Below are 21,799 nucleotides of genomic sequence, written 5' to 3'. Positions count from 1 at the left end.
AGTCTGAGGAAATATTAATAATTACTATAAAAGCTTTGTTTTCCTTGTTTGGTCTACTTAGCTTTGAGTCTTCACTATGGTCTCCCTTTGTTTGAGTCAGCCTTTGAGCTAGTCTAATTAAGAGCTTAGACTCAGGAGCTCAGTTCCTGGCCTTCAATTTATCTCTGGAACATGCTTTCTCTGTACCTTTGTTAAGAATTTACTGTGTCCTGTGGCTCAATTTATTTATTGGTAAAATAATAGTTGATAGAATTCATAGGATCCACTACTAAGTGAGAGATGATGAGGTTTACTGTTTCTAATGTCCTTCTCAAAAGCTGAGAAAAAAATGCACAGGGTAGACAATGCAAGCTGACTTCCTGGGTGCTGCTAGTGTCCTTTAGCAAGGCCCAGACCTTTGGGAGCTGATCGCATCCAAAGAGTTACACTTCACTAAATGAAAAGATCTGCACAGATTAAACACTACTGAAAGGGTGGATACCAGCGGGGAAGATGAATTGTCAGGAGTGATAAAGTTCTCTCAAAAAAGGAATATATAAACAGAAAACATAAGAAAACTAAGACCAAGTATCTGTCATGTCATAGGGTCACTGAGACCCAATCCCATATGAACACAGAACGGGCAGTGCATCTATAAACATGTACATTACACGACTCTGGGCTTTCGGCGAATACCTCTACTATATCCAGTAAAAGTACCCGAACCCCATTCAGATTTTTTTCCTAGACAACACATAAACTCATATCTCCTTGCACACAGGAATATATTAAATATGTGCTCTTATTAATTTCACTCACTTATTTCAAGTCTTCCTCTTTCAAATTACACCTTTAGTACACCATTCTATCCATAACTCTTTCACATTTAGTAACCTACATCACTAAGATTTTATCATATTCTGAAAGTTATGTTGAATGTTTAAAACATGAATGCTGAAATCATTCTGCATACCTAGACATAAGCAAGTGTTATCATTATGTATTGTATTATGGATAAAGAGGTTGGAGAATAAATAGCTGATTTATCGTAACACAGCCAGGAAGGTGTTAATACTCAGAATCTGGCCGGTACAACTAAAGTCCACTGTTCATCTATCTGTGCAGTCTTGGTATTTTTAACTTGTTGAAGTCCCTGGTACTGTTTTGAGAGGTGTGGAGTACTCTAGGTACTGAAATCCACTTGGAAAAAGCACTTGATATGGATAAAGTGAGTTGATTACTGTCTTACATTCAGGAGCTCATATAAAGTAATCTATTAACTCTCCTGACATTTGTGGTTCCAAGATTTTGAAGAAAGTATGTAACAAGTCTCTCGTAATTAGTCGTTGGATTTGACCTTGGAGAAGAAGCAGGCTGCATCTAGCATATCTGGAACAGCTGTCAAAAGAGGTAACAAATCTACCACTCCCTTCAGAACTGTGTTCCTTTGAATCTCTTTCCTCTTCTGCCATAAGCATTTTGAGGACCAACTATTGTTCTGATGAGAAATTACCAAAGGCTGGAGAATAGGACAAAAACAGAGCTAATCTTAACAAATGAGTTACTGTCATAAGAAATCCAAAGTCCATTTCATTCTGTAGACATTAAATATCCAAGGCTGTACTGTGTGAAAGAAAAAAAAAAAAGTAAAGCTACTGAGCACTACAGGCCAGGCAACACTCAGTGGCTGCCAACCTGAGCATTGAGTCAACAGCAGTGAAGGAAAACTTTCTGCCTTTGAGAAGCTCGCATCAAATGCAGACGTTAACAATTCCCAAACTTAGACATGCATGAGAATCTCTCATAACCTTATCCAAAATAAAGATTTCTTTTTCATTTTCCTAGATGCAGGAATCAGCATTTCTGAAACACTTCCACCAAATTGGTGGCACTTCGGAGTCTGTAGATACCAGGTGAACGCCATGGTAGATCCTTTAAAAGCATACAAATTTAAACGGCCTCTCTCAAGTGCATATAATCTCCCATCCATAACAATTCAAAGGCCATATTATCCTTGACAAAAACCCAAACTACTGTTCTTCTTGCCATCTGAGATTAATGATATATTTCTTTATTACATCTGCCAGCATGGTGAACAGGAACGACAAAAGTAAACAAATTTATCATTTCAATTAATTTTTCTTCAAATGTATATAATCTAACTTTATTTGCATGTGTGAAGTTTAATTTTTCTATAGAATAAGAATATTACCTAGATGTATATATAAGTGCCCTTGCAAAATTTCTACATAAGCATGAGCTAATATACATAAAACAAATAAATTCAAGTTTTAGGCAAATTATCGTTGACTAGAAATTACTATTCAAAAGCAACCTAAATAATGCCATTATATTTCCTATTCACAAGTTCATTTCTTGAATGGATGGATATTCCTCTTGATTGAGATTATAGATTTGTTTTGTTTGTCTAAAAATATCCCATGTCATACAACTTTCCATTATAAGATATTATTAGTAACCTGCTAAATGAGTATTATTTAGTATACTGGCCCAAATTATTTACAAACATTAAAATTAGATTGTATTTGCAGAAACATATAAAAACAGAACCATATGTCACAAATATTTAAGTATGAATGTCTCAGCCTATATTATATGTATTTTGTGCAGGTTAATCTGTGTTCAGGTGTGCATGGGTATAAGGGCCAGAAGAGGACCTCAGACAAAACTCCTCGGGTATTATGAACCTTTTAAAAACAAAGCTCCTCACCTGCCTGAAACTTCCCAAGCAGCCTAGGCTGATGATCAGCAAGCCCCAGCGATGTTCCTGGCTGGACATCCAGGAGATGTCTGCTCTGAGATTGCAGCACATCTTGCCACACTCAGTTTATTTACATGGGTTCTGGGGAATGAACTCAATCTTAGTGCCTGCAAAGCAAGCCCTTTTTACGGACTGATTTATCTCCTGAACTCTCAGGTAATTTTTAAAGCAGGGATCTCTTCACTGGAGAAAAAAAAAAAAAAGCCGGGCATGGTGGCGGCACACGCCTTTAATCCCAGCACTCGGGAGGCAGAGGCAGGCGGATTTCTGAGTTCGAGGCCAGCCAGGGCTATACAGAGAAACCCTGTCTCTAAAATCCAATAAATAAATAAATAAATAAATAAATAAATAAATAAATAAATAAATAAATAAATATTTTAAGAAGAGAGAGAGATGTAAGGCTCAATTACTGAATTTCCTGAATATTTTGCATGTTAATTCGAATCCACTTCTTTACCCCAATGCTGGTTGACCATCTAGAGCTCATTTCTCCATCAAAGCCTCTCTTGTAATTACGTAGCATTGCATCTCTACTGCTGACTCACGTCAGCTACTAAATAATGCAGCATCTGCAATCCTGCAATCCCTGTGTCCTCTCCTCTTGTGAACATAGTCTTTGCTCCAGTTATGAAATCAGTTACAACTTCTTGAGTGTGCTCAGGGTTTTAAACTTTTTGCAATTCTTCACATGATTGATGGATACCCAGCAGCTACCTGTTTATCTACAGAAATGTATCTGGCTGATGTCCAGGCAAAGAGATATTACAGAAGTTTCCTTCAACATAGTTCTGTCATCATTAACCACAGTGATTTATACACATAGACATATGTATATGCATACACAAAGCTGTGTGAGGGATCTGTGAAAAGAGTTCATGAAGGCACTATCCTTAGGTACAGTACAAAGCAGGCTATGAGGATTGACACCACAGTCAGTGGGTCCGTGCAGATTTATGAGGAATAGAAAACCGAAGCCAAATATGTGAGGATAGAGAGAAAGTACCAAGCCTAAGAACATAAAATCAAGTACCCCGGGACAAAGGAAAAGTGAAAGCTGCAGAATGTTGAGGTACAAATAAGACAACATACTGACACTTGAAGGCAATATATTTGTAAGAGAGATGCTCAGTATAGATTGTGCAGGGTCTTGACTCACCAATACTATGTAGTCACCGCAGTTGTAGAGTGTCATTGTAACAAAGGAAAAGAAGATGGGCAAGTTCTAGTTTGGGGACTCTGAAACAAGTTTTTGGGTGTCAAAACTCCATAGATAATTCATTCATAAGCTCCAAGGAGTACTGTACTTCAGTTATCATAGAGGCATCATACCCTAGAATGATAACTTAGCTAGAGCCACTGGAACAATGGAATAACCAACCATTTTGCACTTTAAAGTAGAATTATACTGAAAATAAACAGGTGAAGTGAATCTCCTAACAATTATTAGATGAAGCCTTAAGTGATATTTTTAAGAGTCATGTGCATTCTAACTAGACCAAAACAATCCATTCAGAATGGTAAAATTACGTTAGGAACTAAAACTATATCTTGATTTTTTAAAATTCAAATGTTCAGTATGCGCCGTTTAGTAAGCTCATCCAAAGCCAGGCGTGGTTAAACATAGTGCAGTCCTGCAGTTGAGAGGCTAAGGAAGTATGATTGCAAGTGTGAAGAAAATGGGCTACGTAATGAGTTCTACTAAGTCCCAGGCCAGGCTGAAGATTAAGAAAATGAAAGGAAGGGGTTGGGTGAGATGGCTCAGTGGGTAATGTGCTTGCCATGCAAGCCTAAGGACCTAACCTAACATCAGAGCCCCAGAGTACACGTAAAATGATGCTTGTGGTGGTGACTATATGTAATCTCATCACCAGGGAAGCATAAACAGGAGAATCCTTAAAGTGTTCTGGCAAGCCAGTCTAGTTGAATCGGTGAATTCCTGGCTCAGTGAGGGACTCATCTCCAAAATTGGGGTGAGAAGTTGAAGAAGATTCCCAATTTCTGGTCTTCACATACATGAAACTGCATGCATACCTGCATACATATAGGAACACATATACACACTGTACACAGAGAGGAATATATATATATATATATATGAAGGATGGAAGAGTAGAGAGAAAAGGAGAGAAGGACGCAAGGGGGGGAGAGAAATTAACTATCAAAGGTTAACAGTTAGATATACTAGTTATAACAGTTAGATATAGTAGTTATTACAGTTAGATATACTAGTTATAACAGTTAGATATACTAGTTATAACAGTTAGATATACTAGTTAGCTTTATGGAGAGGGGAGGAATGTTTTGGTTCTTCAGTGCAGGGTCCTGAATTCCAGTCCTTATGTTATTAAGTGAAAAGTGAAATGTTATGCTGTGTTATGCTGTTATTCTAAGGGAACAATGTCCTGTATGAACTTCCTATAATGGCTACTTCCTGTTTTTATTAAAATAATATTTTGATGTGCACAAGAAGAACTAATTTCATGAAAATAATAATAACATTGGCTAATGACTCTGGATGTTCTACTGTTCTATATTCTGAATACTCAACATTATATTTGTTAGCACTTAGAAACATTGGCATCATTCTTATATAGACAAGAATACAGAAAACATTTTTATAAATGATCTTCTTAAGAGAGCAAGTAGAGTATATGGGGCTTGGCAGGAAGAGGGTAATTTTCAATTTTAATCTAAAAAATTATTCATAAAGAACATAAAATTTACTACATAAAATAATATAATATATTAAAAAGCAAAAATATTTTTAAAACAAAAAAAACACGCCAAGTTACAGTTAGAGATTACCCTAGCTCTCACATAATCATGTTCTAAAACCATGACAACCAATGAAAAACTAATTTCATTGGATATAGTACGAGCGCAATCAACAGCAGCTTGAGTTACTTATGGTCCACTACACCTGGACTTCCTTTCCCCTCTAGTACACATCAGAACCTCTGGTGGATGTCTAAATAAATCTAATATAATGTAGCAGAATGACCTTCAGGCAGTTTCTACCCTCGTGCATGCACACACACACAGGCACGCGCGCGCACACAACGAAGACATGCACACACTCACCCTGATATCCTGAATGAGTCCTTGCCTCTGTTCAGAGTATACCCCCAAAAACCCCAACTAGCTTTAGCATGTCATTCACTATTAACTGTGTTCAGTACCCCCCAAAAAGTTTATAATCTTCAGATCAAGATATTATTATGTATAATAAAATATTTATATTTAATTTTTGTTTTTAAGTCTGAAGTTGTTACTAAGGCTACAGTTGCTCTGCTTCATATCTGCCTTTCTTTTGGCTTCTTTTCTAATCTTGAAGTTTTGTTTTCCTACTGCCATAAATTGAGTTTGGTAAGGACTGTAAGAAAAGGCACTGATCTGCACACTGTTACCGATGGCCCAGTCCTACACACTAACACTACACCCATTTCTGCACACTGTAACAAAAGGCACAGAACTACACACTACACTCAACCACCAGGCCAACGGGAAAAATCATTCAAGCATTAGCGCACAACTCCAACAAAAGCAGACCCTGCCTTAGACCCAGAAAGGGAAGGATTTTCAGTTAAACACAGCTTGTCATTTGAGGTTAGAGAAAACAGTAATTAAATTCTGGTCTCCAGGAAACAGGAAGTGGTGGATCAGCCAAGTACATAAAACGCTTGTACCGTGTAGGCCAGCCTTCCTTACGGCATTCATCCCTTTTGCTCCAGGAATGCAATCTGAACTGAATGTACTTAAGTGTTCTTATGACTAATGCGAAAAAAAAAAAAAGCCCTAACCACCACCACAGATTTTCCTGTGTGTAGCAATTCAGCAGCAGCCAGTGTGAATACTCTCCTTGAAGACAACTGGACAGTCTTCAGTGCAATTCCTCTTTACCTTATTTTGCGGTGAAGCAGGATATAATACAGGCGAAATACAATCGTGCACAGTCTATAAGGCTGCCTTTGGCTTTGTTCCTACCTCTACCCTTATCTCCTCCCCCTGATCCATCTCCACTTTAACCATCCAACCCCATTTTACTCTCCTTTCATGAGGCTCCTCATGTATCTTCCATCGCATGTTTCCTTTGAGTTTGGCCTTTAACTAAGTAACAGCGGATTCCCCTTTTAGGCTTAATTAAAGGACATGTCTGTTGAGACAGTTCATTCAGTGACTTTAACTCCCCGAACTGTTTTCCATGATTCTTTTATCTAAGCATAGGGTATTTTTCTTTCCATGCCAAGAACTCTTGATGGTTCAGATCCATGGGAACCATAGAAAAACTACACACTGCAGCTTATTCCTCTGGATGCCTGCAATTTGAGACTGCTCCCTACAGCACCTCCCTACCTTCTACTTCTGGCATTCTGTTTATTGTACATCGTTGGTGTTGCTCCATCAGAGAGAGCATAGCTCACCCAATCCCAAATTTCCTGTGCATTGTTGGTGCTTGCTTTATCCTCTCGTCACCCAATACTGGTTTCCAGAACCACCCCATTGAGGACACAGTTGTATCCCTTAGGGTATTATTGTGTACTGTATTATTACATAATTTAACAGATAGCTCCTTAAGAGTAGCACCTGCTTAGCTCAACTCTCTATAGTCAATGGTTGAGTTATAATGGGCATTGACTATCTTGTAAGTGAACGAATGAATTAAGTAACTAATGAAAAGCTAATCGCACCTTCTACCTACACACCACTCAAAACTTTTACAGCAGCATAGATACTTTCCACATTTTCAGAGTTAAAATAAAGTGACCGAGGACTGGTAATTTTCTTCTGACGGTGAGGGGCTACCTGAGGGCAAAACCTTAAGAGAATAAGATTTAATCTGCCTTTAACTTCCATAGTGCAATGATCCTAAGAAAACACCACCATTCCTAAAGGAAATAAAATATGAATATAAGAGATAGACTAGCTCAAAGCAAGTCAAAACTCAGCAGGGCAAGCAGCAAACCTATAGCAACATGTCTGACATCAAAAACTCATGTTAAAATCATCTGGGCTACAGATGTCTCCCACCCTGGGGATAGCAGCACCACACACACACTCTCTAGAGCAATCTACAGTCACTGAAGCAGTTCCTCAAGAGTCGTGCTATCTCCAACAACATGGTACCATTGCCTTTAACTTACAGCTCCATGTTTGACCCACCAAGAAGCTCATCTGTGCAGGAACAGATTACCATAGGAGCTTTCTAAAACCTTGGTGCAAACTTCCATACATTGTGCATGCTAGTAAAACAAGCACCCTGTGGACAATGCCAAACCCTGCTACAAGCTCTAGATGAAGATGAGCCACAAGAGGGACTACTTTCTATCATGACTGTAACCTTCTATGTCAATGTCGAGGAACCAAGAGAACACTTTCTTCATTGGCCACCATTCACGCTGCCACTGCAAAGGACAGTTCAAGGGTTCTCTTTAGGCCAGTATTCATAATGGGAACTCTGCTTTGCCCAAAACTACTTTGTGCGCATGGCCCTTTCCTTGCTAGCATGCATGATTTTCACGTCTTTCTGCTCCACTTTCTCTCATCTCTGACTATAAATCTGGCTCTAGACAGTGGTAGAGACTAAATGTTTCATTTGTCTTGAAATTTCCTTTACCAATTATCCCATTACTTCTGAATTCCACCTCACAAAAACTTTCAAGACACAAGAATGATATTGCCAATTCTTTCCCACAGTATAATATGAATGGCTTCTGGCAAAGTTCTCAGTAGAACGTTTGTTCCCTACTGCATCTTTTACACAGTGTTCACTGCCCACTCTCCCTTCATTCTCCTGTACTTTTACAACTCCCTTTAAGCTCTGCTTGCAGGACTCTGGGGTTTCACAAGGCCACAGCTCGAAACTCCTTCATGCTCCTCCTACAACCTAGTAAAAGCCTACCGGCTACGTGGTACAGCACCCAACAGAGCAACAACTCCACTTCTTCCTCTTCCTGTTGTGTGGCAGAGGACTGGACATAAACAACCTAAGCCAGGATGGACTGATTTGATCCCTTAGTCTGAGCACTCACAGCTCACCAGTGGAGAAGGCCTGGCAGAGTTCATGACGGTGCCTGTGGTAGTAACAGAGTCAGAGAACAAAAACTAGAGTGGGGCCAGGCTATACCTCACAAAGCCTGTGATAAGTGACCTACTTACCAGACATCACCTATTACATGTCCCCGCAAAATTTAAAACAGTACCACCATCTGGGTACCAAGTGTTCCACCATACCTACTAGAGGCCTTTTACACTCAAATCCAAGCAGGTCCCATTCATCAGTATCTACCTAGCTGAATCGCCTCTGGAGAGCTTTCTCTGAAATTCAAGGCCCAGAAAAATAAATAAGTCAAAAGATGACCGGAAGACTGATACTGAGGTCCCACAATTTAAATGTCAATGACATGTGCAAGAATGTGAGTATGGGGTAGAAAATGTGTCTGACAAGATGTAGGCTTCCCCATTTAACTTATAGCCACCTCATACATGAATTTGGTATTTTCCATTATGTTACAGTTAGACATTTGGGTCACCCGGAGTGTATGTTGCAAAATTTTTCCCAGGCAATTACCATAAGCATACCCAATCTCTTCCTTCAGTTTCAGTGGGAAACATTTCTCCTATTCATATCAATAAAACAATCCCCCCATTGTGTGCAACACAGCTCCACACCCACACTGATCTCCCTGCAGATTTCAGCAGCGGTGACTTCATCATTTTTATATGCTCTTTTCAAAGGCAGACAAAAGCTCTCAGGCGTAAAAAGATATAATATGCACCATTTTGTGCTTTTCTTTAAATTATGGGCTGAAAAATACAAAGCTACAAGATAAACCTGACTTTATAATGGGAGAGAAATCTACAGAAAAGCAGACAAATCCCTATCCAAGGAAGCCACTTCTTTCAGACTTAACTATAATCTTGTCAAAATTTAAAACGTCATACTGATTTTTTTCTTTCATCTGCCCATGAGAGATATTAATTATCAAAAAGCGTTTTTCATTAACTAACACTAATTGATGCACTCACTGATTAAGTGACCTTATACAAATTAAAAGCTGGATGATTTCTTTTATTGCAAAATAAAGGAGAAAATGATGGGGTGCTTTTGAAGATAAGTACAAATCACACTGCGCTGATGTACAGAAAGCTACACAAAATTGTTAGATCACAACAGTTAAAGAGGAAGAACGTCCTGATGGGGATATGTAGTTTAACAGTTAGGAAAACTAGAAGCCAAAAAGTGCTAAGCAGTTTGACAGCTCATTCCAACATCCACCAAGATCTTAAAGGACACCCAAATTTCAGTTTTAAAAAATCTGGAGTGACAGAAAATAGATCCATATTTGTCACCTTGCACAAAGCTCAAGTCCAAGTGGATCAAGGACCTCAACACAAAACCAAATACACTGAATCTAATAGAAGAGAAAGTGGGAAAGAAACTTGAAATCATTGGCACAGGGGAAAATTTCCTAAACAGAACTACAATGGCTCATGCTCTAAGATCAAGAATTGATAAATGGGATATCATGAAGTCAAAGGACATAGTCACAAACCAGCGACCTACAGATTGGGGAAAAAACATTCACCAACCCCACATTCAATAGAGGACTAATATCCAAAATATATAAAGAAATAAAGAAGCTAACCACCAAAAAAATCAAACAACCCAATCAAAAAATGGGGTATAGAGCTAACTAAGAATTCACAACTGAGGAATCTCAAATGGCTGAAAAGAACCTAAACAAATGTTCAAAGTCCTTCACTAAGAACTTTGATTTCAGAGAATAGTGAATCAAAATGACTCTGAGATTCCACCTCACACCAATAAGAATGGCTAAGATCAGAACCTCAGGTGACAGCACATGCTGGCAAAGATGTGGAGAAAGAGGAACACTCCTCCATTGCTGGTGGGATTGCAGGCTTGTACAACCACTCTGGAAAGGAATCTGGAGGTTCTTCAGAAAATTGAAAATAGCATACCCAGCAACATCAATCTTGCCATAGGGGCACATGTTCCACTATGGCCATAGCGGCCTTATTTGTAATAGCCAGAAGCTGGAAAGAACCCAGATGTCCCAAGACAGAAGAATAGATACAGAAAATGTGGTTCATTTTCACAATGGAATACTGCTCAGCTACTAAGAATGAGGATATCCTGAGTTTTGCAGGCAAATGGATGGAACTAGAAAATACCATCCTGAGTGAGGTAACTCAGATTCAAAAGGACATGCATGGTATGTACCCACAATTAAGTGGATATTAGTTTGGTTTTTTTTTTTTAAGGTAGGGAATACTTAGAAACAACAGAAAAAAAATTCCACTCATTGCAGAAAGGAAGAGTTTGCAGTTGCTACAAAAGAAGCATTGCAGAAAGGAAGAGTTGCTACAAAGACGGTAGCAGTCATTAAATGTGTCCTCACTTCTACAACAAAGAATATGTAGCATCAATATCTTTTATCAAACCCTTTCAACTTTGTAATGTAGATGTTCTTGACATAGTGCAGAAGCTGATGAACTTAGGCAGCAAAACTGACCCCTAGATGCCAACTGCCAGATATCATGGCTGCTTCTCTGCTGTTCAAATTCTAACCCTATCTCCAAAGGACTTTAGGATCATACCATATATGTGTTAAAAATTCATCACATTACTTATAAATTCATCTTGGAAGCAAACTACTTCAATGGAAATACAAAATGCTGTTGTTTAAATTTGGTTTTGTCTTGAGAGATCTTGTTTTTCCATGTACGCTGATTATGAGTTTTCTGGGTATAGTTGGCATCTAGGTTGGCATCTGTGATTGTCTCAGAGGCTCAAAGACATCTGTCCAAGCCCTTCTACCATTTAGAGTCTCTGTTGAGAAGTCAGGTGTAATTCAGATAGGTCTGCCTTTGTTTTTTACTTGCTCTTTTTCTCTTAATATTCTTTCTTTGTTGTATAAATTTAGTGTTTTGATTATTTTGTGGTGAGTGGATTTTCTTTTCTCATCCAATATAATTGGTGTTCTGTAAGCTCCATGTATATTTATAGGCATTTTTTTCTTTAGGTTGAAAATTTTTCTTCTATGATTTTCTTGAAAATAGCTTCTGGGTTTTGGAGTTGGGACTTTTTGGCCTTCTTCTACTCCTATGATTCTTAGGATAGGTCTTTTCATGATACCCCAGATTTCCTGAATGTTTTGTGTCAGGATGTTTTTTAGGTTGAACATTTTCTTTGGCTGATGTATCAATTTCTTCTATCATGGCTTCTACACCTGAGATTCTCTCTTCCAACTCTAATTATTCTGTTGATGATGCTTTCATCTGTTGTTCCTGTTCTCTTCCCTAGGTTTCCATCTCCACAATTCTTTGTGTTTGTGTTTTATTGCTTTTATTTTCTATCTTCAGAACTTGAACAGTCTTATTCATCTCCTTCACCTATTTAATTGCATTTTCCTGTATTTCTTAAGGAATTTATTCACTTCCTCCTCAAAGGCCTCTATCCTCTTATAAGATTGGATTTAAGGTCATTTCCTTGTGCTTTGTCTATGTTAGGATAGACAGGGCTTGCTGTAGTAGGATAGCTGTGCTCTGAAGGTGTCATATGGCCCTGGCTTTAGTTGATTCTCTTCTTACACTGGCTTTTAATCATGTGGTTGTCCCTGGATGTTCCTGGTGTAGCAAGTATCAGGAAGACAGCCTTGTGCTTCCAGTAGAGGAACAGGGATATCAACCTACCCATAAGACCTTCAACACAAAATCTGTCCCTGTACAAGATGTGCAGGGAAAAAGAGGAAACAGAAACTGAATGCCTGGTCAATCAATGACTAGACCAACTTGAGACCCATCTAATAGGAGAGAGCCAACACTATTAATGATACTCTGCTACACTTGCAAACAAGAAACCTAGCATAACTGTCTCCTGAGAAGCTTCATCCAGCAGCAGAGGCAGCCAAATATCAGATGGAGCTCAGAAAGTCTCGTGGAAGAGGAAGGGATAGAAGTGAGCAAGCAGACGGGATTAAGGACACCACAAGAAGACTCACAAAGTCAACAAACCTGGGGCTCACAAAGACTGAGCCACCAACCAAAGAGCACGCAGGAACTGGACCTAGGCTCCCTACACATGTGTAGCAGACGTGCAGGTTGAACTTCATGAGGTTGGAGGCTGTCTCTTGATTCTGTTGCCTGCCAGTTGATCCCCTTGTCTTAACTGGGCTGCCTGTTGTGTCTGAGAGGGAGAGGACATGCTCAGTCCCATGCTCAACCCTAGATGTCCCAGGGCTGGATAGTTCTCAAGGGGGCTCCCCTTCTCTGAGAAGAAGGGCAAGGCATAATCAGGAGAGGGATCTGTAAGGGTCAGACTGGGAGGGGGTCTGTAATCAGGCTGCAAAGTGAATAAATACATTAATGAATGGCGAAAAAAGGCAAAAAAGAAAACACAAAATGAATTAAACTGTAATAAAATCAATTAGGCAAACAAAAACATTTCAAAACATAAAGCTGTCATCAAAATGGTAATAGAAGTCTGCAGTGATGGAAGATATAAACCGTTCTGGTATCTACCCCATGGCTTCTTCCGTTTTCCCAGCATTAATAATAGAAGTTTAACTAGGAAGCTGGTCAGTTCATAATTGATACAAATACGTCAGTTTTCTTAGCACCATGATTAGCTCATCTATGGTCACAATTGTCTTTCTTTTCTCCCTTCATCTTCATCTCTGATACTTATAAGAAACACAATTTACTAGTGTCTAGTATGTGCTGGCCATTAGGCCTCCAACTGTATCTGAGCCATACCTTGGGGCACTGCAACAAGCAGGGCTTTTAGAACATGTCTCAAAGGAAGATGAGGACCATGAAAAACACCCAAAAGCAGTGGTTGTCAATCTGTCACAAACTACACAGGGGTCATGTTGGGGGATGGTTTTGTGTGCTGTGTAAAGGTTGTCTTTGTGTTATTCAAGTGTGTATTTCTGTACCTGCAGAGAGTTGAATACAGGCTAGAATTTGGTATTGTTATTTTTATGAAGCACCCCCAGTATCAACATTTTTCATAAACATTCTTCTCCATCACCTCTGATTGCCTAATAAAGATCTGATCAGAGAGTTAGCTGGGCATAAGAGAATAAGGAAGGACCTCCAACCTAAGTCAGGGGGTCCCATAAACAGACCAAATGGAGAAACAGAGCATCACAAGAAGAAGGTATGGAGAGACCAGGAGAGTTTGCCAGAACATGACAATGAGAGAGTAGCCATGAGGACACACATGGACCAAAGCAATCCAGGGCAAGACAAGATGGTAAGTAATGGGGCATTTGTCTGGGTATTAACAGCCTGCTTGGGTTAGAATAGCTTATAACCTGTCAGCTTAGGCGTGCAGCTTCTTAATAACAATACCAGGTCTCTGTGTCTTTATTCAGGACCTAAAACAGGAAAGAAAGAGCATAGAAATGCCCAGCAGTTATTTGAGAACAAGAGGGCATAAATAAGCTGCTAATTAATTACTTTTACAGGGTCATATATCAGATATCCTGCATATCAGATACTTACATTATAATTCATAACAGTAGTAAAATTATAGTTATGATGTAGCACCAAAAAAACTTTATGGCTAGGGATCACCACAGCATGAGGAACTGTACCAAAGTCTTCCAGCGTTAGGAAGGATGAGAACCACTGCCCAGGAGGAATGGACAGGGGATGGAGTATGCTTCAAGCCCAGAATTAGGAGAATGAAGGATCTTAGGGGAGGAAGAAATAGCAACATTTGGTTTGAGTGATTGGTGTGCTTTTGCAATGATGCTGCCTTTCTACCACAAAAATGTGTGACACTTGATCCAAGTCATTCTTTGAATGCTTACATTTAGTTCCTTTCTTAGCGCTTCCTCAAGAAGATGTCCTACAGATTCTTCATCTTTTGTGTTCATGACCACACAAATCTCTTGTGAAATTTTCTCTGCAATTAGAAATAGAAAAGTTTTAAAATTTTATCATTCAAATGAAGCACACAACAAAGCCCCATTATCCTGAAGGCTTGCTTGATGCTCTTCCCCCTTGACTAAGATGAGGGAGATTCTTGCCCCAAGCTAGATACTGGGACCTGAGCTACCTCCTAAGACATCCTTGATTCTATTTACCAGACAGGGCAATGCATTCATACAATGAATTCATACATTAAATACTATGTAATAACCATCCATTATGCACAGAGATGAGAAGTGAGAGATCTCAGTCTGTATTTTAAAGGGAATAACTAGAAGTGACAATCATTTGTGTGATGACTAACTATCCCTTTTTGTTCATAAGTACTGTCCTAGAATCTCAGAGATTTTCACCTTTAGGTAAATATGTCCTTCCAGATTTTCCCTGCCATATATCTACATTGTCAATTCAATACAGTGCAGTTCCTGTTTGGACTCACCACAACAAATGAAATATTTCCTCAATCTTGCAAGGCTTATTTGGGATAGCTGAACAGTTAAAATATGAACCATCTGACACAATGGCATTCACCTCTGAACTTTCTGTTCACTCTCACAAAAGATATGAAGTCCCACTCTGGAGAATCCGGAGGTCATAAGGAATATTGTTATAGCTGTCAAGTAATGATGTTGAACTAAGACAACAAAATGTAATTTAAAATAGTATTTCCCAATCAAACATTGGCTGGATCACCACTGAACCTGCTGCTTCATACATGGGCTGAGTATGTAAAATGTTTTCTACATGAATTTACCAATTACTAATTGTTTCTTTTTTTAAAAAAAAGCTCAAAAAGACAGTTAAAATAACACCAGCTAATAATACCCCTGTTACAAATTTCCATTTTACAAAGCATCTTGTTTATTCTTCACAAAGCCATAGTAACATAGAAACCATGGTGACCAAAGAGGAAAGAATCATTATGACTATGTATCTTGAAGTCAGATAAGTGACTGACTTTCATAAAATCCCAGGGTTTTTGGTGGTAGAAAAAGTACACAAATCCAAAAGTTTTACATTTACAGGCTTACAGGTACCTTAGGAGACCAAACTGTGGGTAGAGGAAAGATACGGGACACTTAGTGAGCCTTCCACCATCCCCAAAGTCTTATTGCCACTTTCCCACTTAATGGCTCAAAATAAGAATGTATGTATTATCTAAGTGTTATAAATCCTGTTTTTGTACCAGGACATTTAAATACAGTTCTTCCCAAAGACCACACATTCCTACAGTGATATAGTTTCTATAGCATGCTGTTCAACATGCTCTTTGCTCAGACCCTCCAGTCAAGAAAAGCAAGAGTACACATAAACAAAGTGAATCCAATGGATTGAGATTGACAGAATCCTTCTATTCTGAATATGGATACACTACACTAAGCTACACTGCCTTTCTATCACCTCATCTCTTTGGGGTTCTGTTTTCTTATTGATAAGAAAATAGTTCCCAAAACTCTGCAGATACATAATCCTGATAAATGGATTTATCCATTTTGATGATGAATGGAGCTGAATGAGCCAGACTATGTTATAAAATACTGCCAAGTTAAGGAACACACACTGCTGACAGAATCAGACAAGTTTAATTTACTCTAGAAAGGTGAGTAGGCTTTGCTTAGAAATGGAAGCAAGGAACTTAAAAGGAATTCAGAGAGATAAAAATGGAAACACAGTAAAATAGGTTGAGGTAAGAAAAGGACCCATAAACATAGTGTGCTCAATAGGAAGCAAAATTACTCGGAGACAATGAAATGATTGAATAGGAAATGCTAAGGGTGCTCTGTGAAGTCAAGGCCACGGAGGTCCCTCTCAAAAGACTCTGAGTACAAGGCTGAAGTCCTTCAGCCAGAGTCCTTTGAAATAATGTCAAGGCAATCAATAGGTCATACATTTAAATACTTGGAAGGAAACGTGGCTCTACAGCATCCTTATGTATGCCAAGAAGCATTTTGAGATGTTTCTAATGCACAAAGTATTGAATCTATGACTAGAACATTATCTGCCAACTCAGCAATGAATGTGCCAGTGCCATAATCATTTTGGAAAAATTGATAAACTACAAATAATTGAGGATTTTTCAAGTAAAAAAGTAATACCGAGATTGCCCTTCCTTGTTTAACAATATATTCCTTATGCAATTTCAATCTTTCTGTTCAATGTGAATTAATAGTAACAAAACTAAAGTTACAAGCCCATCACCCAAAAAAGTATACTAAAGGTGAATTTCAACTATAGTTTGCATTTATCTTAGACTGTATTTCAGCTATTCTAAATACAGAATTTTCTGTAGGTTTTTATTCAGTTATTTATTTACTTACCATCCCTTCTCTCCTCCCTTCTCTCCCTCACCCCTGCCCTGCGCCCATCCACTCCTCCCTGCGTTCTCCTCAGAAAAGGGGAGACTTCCCATGGATATCAACCAGCCTTGGCATTTCAAGTTGGAGTAATACTAGGGGCATTTTCTTCTGCTAAGGTTAGACAGAGCAGCCCAGTTAGGAGTTAGGGATCCAAAGGCAAGCAATGTAGTCAGATACAGCCTTTCCCTCAAACTTGCCTCCATCTTTTACCTCTGCTCATTTTGTAGGCAGGACAAATTGTTGGTCTAAGGTTTTGTACCTGGGTTGCAAATGTCCAATCCCTCCATTAGATATCTTGCTGGGTTACAGAAAATGGCTTGTTCAGGCTCATATTCCCCCATTGCTAGGGGTTAGCTAGGGGGACCCTCATGGATTCCCAGGAGTCTCCATTGCCCTAGCTTGTCCTAGAGATAACCTCCAATCCAGTTGTCTCTCACAGTACTCTCTCGCTCAGGTCTTCCCTGTCCCCATCACTCCAGTTCCTATCCCCTCCCCCCTCCCTTCCTGTGTCCTCCCTCCACCCACCCCAAGTCTCTTACTTTTGCTCAGTGAGCTAAATACAGAACTTTTACTTAGGAATCATTCATTGACAAGAAAATTTTTCAATCAGTTTTCATAATTCTGAGTTTTAAAAGAAATAACCAGTTGAAAATCCTGACTCTTTCAGTGATCATGATTCATCTCCCAGTTCTTGGTATCTTTGTTCATTATTCTTCAGTAACCGTGGTTTACAGCATCTAGCACAAAGTCACTTTAGTTCGTTTTCAATTGCTTCTTGGGAACATTTCAGTTGATTTTCTAATTTTACATTCTATTTTGAACTTATGTAAAATAATGTAAAATAATTTATTCAGCTCATATAGTAATTTTGCCAAGTGTATTTATAAGCTCTATTTTTTACCATATATATACACACACATATAAACATAGGAAGATTAAAGTCTTTTCACCTTTCAAATTCATAATTGTGTCTGATAATTTTAAATAAGATTTTAAATTCTGATTAAGCCCTGTCATATTCATAATAAATAGCTAAACTATTTGAACGTGAAAACTGTTTTTTTGTGTGTGTACTCTAGAGAACTGCATAAGACTGCTGTCATTCTGAAATTTTCAGAGTTTGTAAGTAGAGTCACTGTTTCAAATTACTAGAGTTTATAAGCTCTATTCTGTATCAGTTTAATGCATTGTATTTGCCTTAAAATGTGTCAATATAAATTCATATGACTGTCAGCAAAGAATGTTTATAATGGCTTCAATGTCCTCAAGAATTTAATGTTCTTTTCTCATTTGGTCATAATTTCTTAAGCCTTTAGTACTTGTCCTGATTAAATTTGACAATTTACTAACCATTATATTAGCATTTTCCCAGAAAAGTATTTGTTACTAAAGTGCTATGTAACAATATATATGTATAGGCCTAATTCATCCATCACTTAGCATACAGTTATGAGGAGTCATGGAAATTGTAAAGTAAATGCAGCAAGAAATTATCATGCTGTCAATATGTGGAACCAGTAAAAGCATGGAAGTTACCTGTGAGGTTCTTATACCCTGTAATCCTGAACACATTTTAGATTTAAAAAGTATTCTCCCTTTACATAACATATAAGATGTGAGGAAATTAATAGTAAAAGAAATAAAAAATCCCCATCCTTAAACATTAAAGATCATGAAAGCAAAACCTAAGTGAGGATGATCTAGATTCAAGGCCAAGAAATGATGATAAATGGTTGTGCTTTCTGGGTGGTCAGCTCATATAATAAAATGTCCCACTGTTTGTATAGCATATCATACAGAGCTTTGAGATAGAACAGCTGTGCTCCTATACTTTCTATGGACCATATGTATATGTCATCTATTAACATTGGCTATTTCTCAAACTGTTCTACTCAAAGACACGAAATTCAAAACCTCCCACCAGCTCTTCTAACTCAATGGCTCTGCCTGGACGAGGACCTTTTTCTACTCCATATTCTTCAAACACACAGACTCAGAATACGCAACAAGTTTCTAGCCTGCATTTTGTGACGTTCTAAAAGTGATCTGATGTATGGCCAGATTGGAATCTCTGCTTAGCTGACACTAACTTTGTATAATGTGGGGATCATAAAAGCATCCCTCCTTTAAAAAATATGCTAATTGCCTACCATAGTTGATTAGCTCCCCTCAAGCAGTGTAAATCTTTTGAGGTAACATTTCAGTTTTCTTTAATCTTTTTCCATAGTGTGGCAACTGGAGAATTGTGAGTTTAGAAATACGTGGTGAGCCACCCATGTACTGACTCTTTCTACTTCTGATGTAAAACTATTAAAAAAAAAAAAACTAACCCCAATCAACCAGTAGTTTTATCTGCATGTCTCCCCAGGGTTTATAGTTCAGCAATAGTCTAAATAATTTTCCAATAATCTAAAGATGGCATAGGAAAATATAACATGTTTAATAATTATAGGTAATGAGAACTGGACAAGCATTCAATAACCAAGTTTTATACAAATTCAATTCAGTATCTGAGATGCTTCTGGAAGTCTTAGGTCATACCCTGGTAAGGTGTTACAACAATGAATTCAAAGATAACACTAAAGATCAGTTTTTAAGAAAAATCAAACACATGTTCTTCTACTGAGCTACCCCACTTTATACTATCTACATACATATAGTCTGAAAAGGAAATGATGATCATAAATGGGAATACATATTTTAAAACCTGTCTCATTATTGAAATATTGATATAATTAGCATTTACTTCCTGAGATGCTAGAGTATGTACCATTCAATAAAACCATGGAATAATTGTGGGCCATTCTGGTTTTACTATCCCAGTACATTAGAAATAGTGATCACAATGAAATGGAGAGATGGCTCAGTGAGTGAGACCACATAAAAGCATGGGGGCCTGAGGTTGAGTTCCCAGCACCCACAACTGTTTCCAGGCATAGAATGGCGGAAACAGGAGTATTGCTGAGGCTTGCCTGATGCCATGGTTACTGACAGAACCTAGCTCAAACCTATGTCAAAGAAATAAAACAAAGCATGATAAACAGGACATTGTAGGACTTCTGGACTGTATGCATGCAATGGGCACAGGTATACCCACACACACAAAGCACATGCACACATATGCATAAATGCATGCACATAATACATGCATGCACACGTTTTTAAAAGTTCTGTATTAATGTCTTTAATATATCAAAACTGATTGACACAATTAAAATATCATGGAACATCTCATTTCCAGAACAAGGACAAAGCCAGTCAGTAAGTGATTATTCTTTTAAAGATTTATTTTTTTTTATATGAGTATACTGTATCTGTCTCAGACACACCAGAAGAGGGCATCGGATCCCATTGCAGATGGTTGTGAGCCACCATGTGGTTGCTAGGATTTGAACTCAGGACCTCTGGGAGAGCAGTCAGAGCTCTTACCCACTGAGCCACCTCTGCAGCCCATGATTGTGATTATGTTGTACCTCTAATCTTAGGGAAAATATAAATCTAAACATGATCAAGTTTCAGGATCCAGTTATACCATTGAAGAAAAAGAACAGAAACCACGCAGAACAAAACAGACATCAACATTCAGATCACCTGTAGGCTAAAACAAAAGGAAAATCATTTTTTAAAAGCTGATAAGGATACATTAAGTAAATATAAAATGTTTTTTGTTTAAGAAAAAGCACACAGTTATAAGAAAACTGGCATGGGAGTGCATGATTATAATTCTTGGAAAGTGGAGGTGAAAAGATTGCTGTGAATTCAAAGACGCCTGGGCTATATTGATCAGCCAGGGCTACATGGCAAGAAGCTATCTCAAAAAATGTGATTAAAAAAAAAAAAAACCAGCCAGGAATAGTGGCAGGAGTCTGAATTCACAGCACTTGGGAGTCTGACACAAAAGGATTACACACTCTAGGTTACAAAATAGGAACATTCACACAGATACAGATATAGAGGAAGGGGCACTGAGGAAACCATTATAAATGTGAGTGCCTTCTACTGTTGAATATAATACGGGACTGTGTAATGATCTGGGGAAAACAATAACCTGAATGAATATGCATCAGTCCTCTTACCCACTCCACCTCTCCTCATTCAGAACGTACCTTGGGATGGAGAGACGGCGTAGTCAGCAAAGTGCTTATTGCCCAAGCCTAGATTTTTAGAATGCCCTTTCTTCCCTCCGGCCTCCCCCCACACACAGTACTGGGGAGAGAGGAAAGGAGAAGAGACAGAAACAGGTGGATCTCTCACACTTGCTCGCCAGCCAGTCTTATCAATTACTGAGCTACATCTTCAGTGAGAGACCCTATCTGAAAAAATACACCTGAGAACAGTTGAGGAAATGCTAAATCTTAACTTCTGAACTATACAACAAGCCACTTGTCAATTTGAATATAGTTTTTCAGTTCTAAAATTACTATTTGATTCCTTCTATTTCTACTATCTTTGAGATTGTTTCTATATTTCAAGAAGGACCAGTTAGTGGCACTTCCTTAATTGGTGCTTTAAAATATTTCTCGGATAATCAAGAGAGAGAATAAATTCCACCAGTCTTTTTCTTTGTTCATTCTTGAACATTTTTTCCTCTAACCAGGCTTGTGTCAGTCAGCGGTGGCCATGACCAGAAGAGCAGCTGTGTGGAAACAGCAGAATCTGGATTATCTATCTTAGAAAGGCACATTCCTATGGATCAGGAGTTGCAGTGGCTTTGACATGT

At 38.4% G+C, this 21,799-nt stretch overlaps 1 protein-coding gene across 7 annotated transcripts in view; it reads right to left on the bottom strand.

The window, feature by feature from the left end:
- The window catches only part of Crppa (CDP-L-ribitol pyrophosphorylase A), a 308,929-nt gene that overhangs the window by 172,830 nt on the left and 114,300 nt on the right, over nt 1-21,799 (bottom strand). For all 7 annotated transcript variants that reach the window (XM_011243910.2, XM_011243909.3, XM_011243907.3 and 4 more), the window contains one exon: nt 14,602-14,696. In XM_011243910.2, coding sequence (XP_011242212.1) covers nt 14,602-14,696 — 95 coding nt within the window. The remainder of the gene's footprint in view (nt 1-14,601; nt 14,697-21,799) is intronic.

The sequence above is a fragment of the Mus musculus genome, chromosome 12 (genome assembly GCF_000001635.26).
Source record: "Mus musculus strain C57BL/6J chromosome 12, GRCm38.p6 C57BL/6J".
NCBI classification, from domain to species: domain Eukaryota; kingdom Metazoa; phylum Chordata; class Mammalia; order Rodentia; family Muridae; genus Mus; species Mus musculus.
Note: the sequence above shows the minus strand (reverse complement) of the source record. Positions and strands in the feature narration are given on the sequence as shown.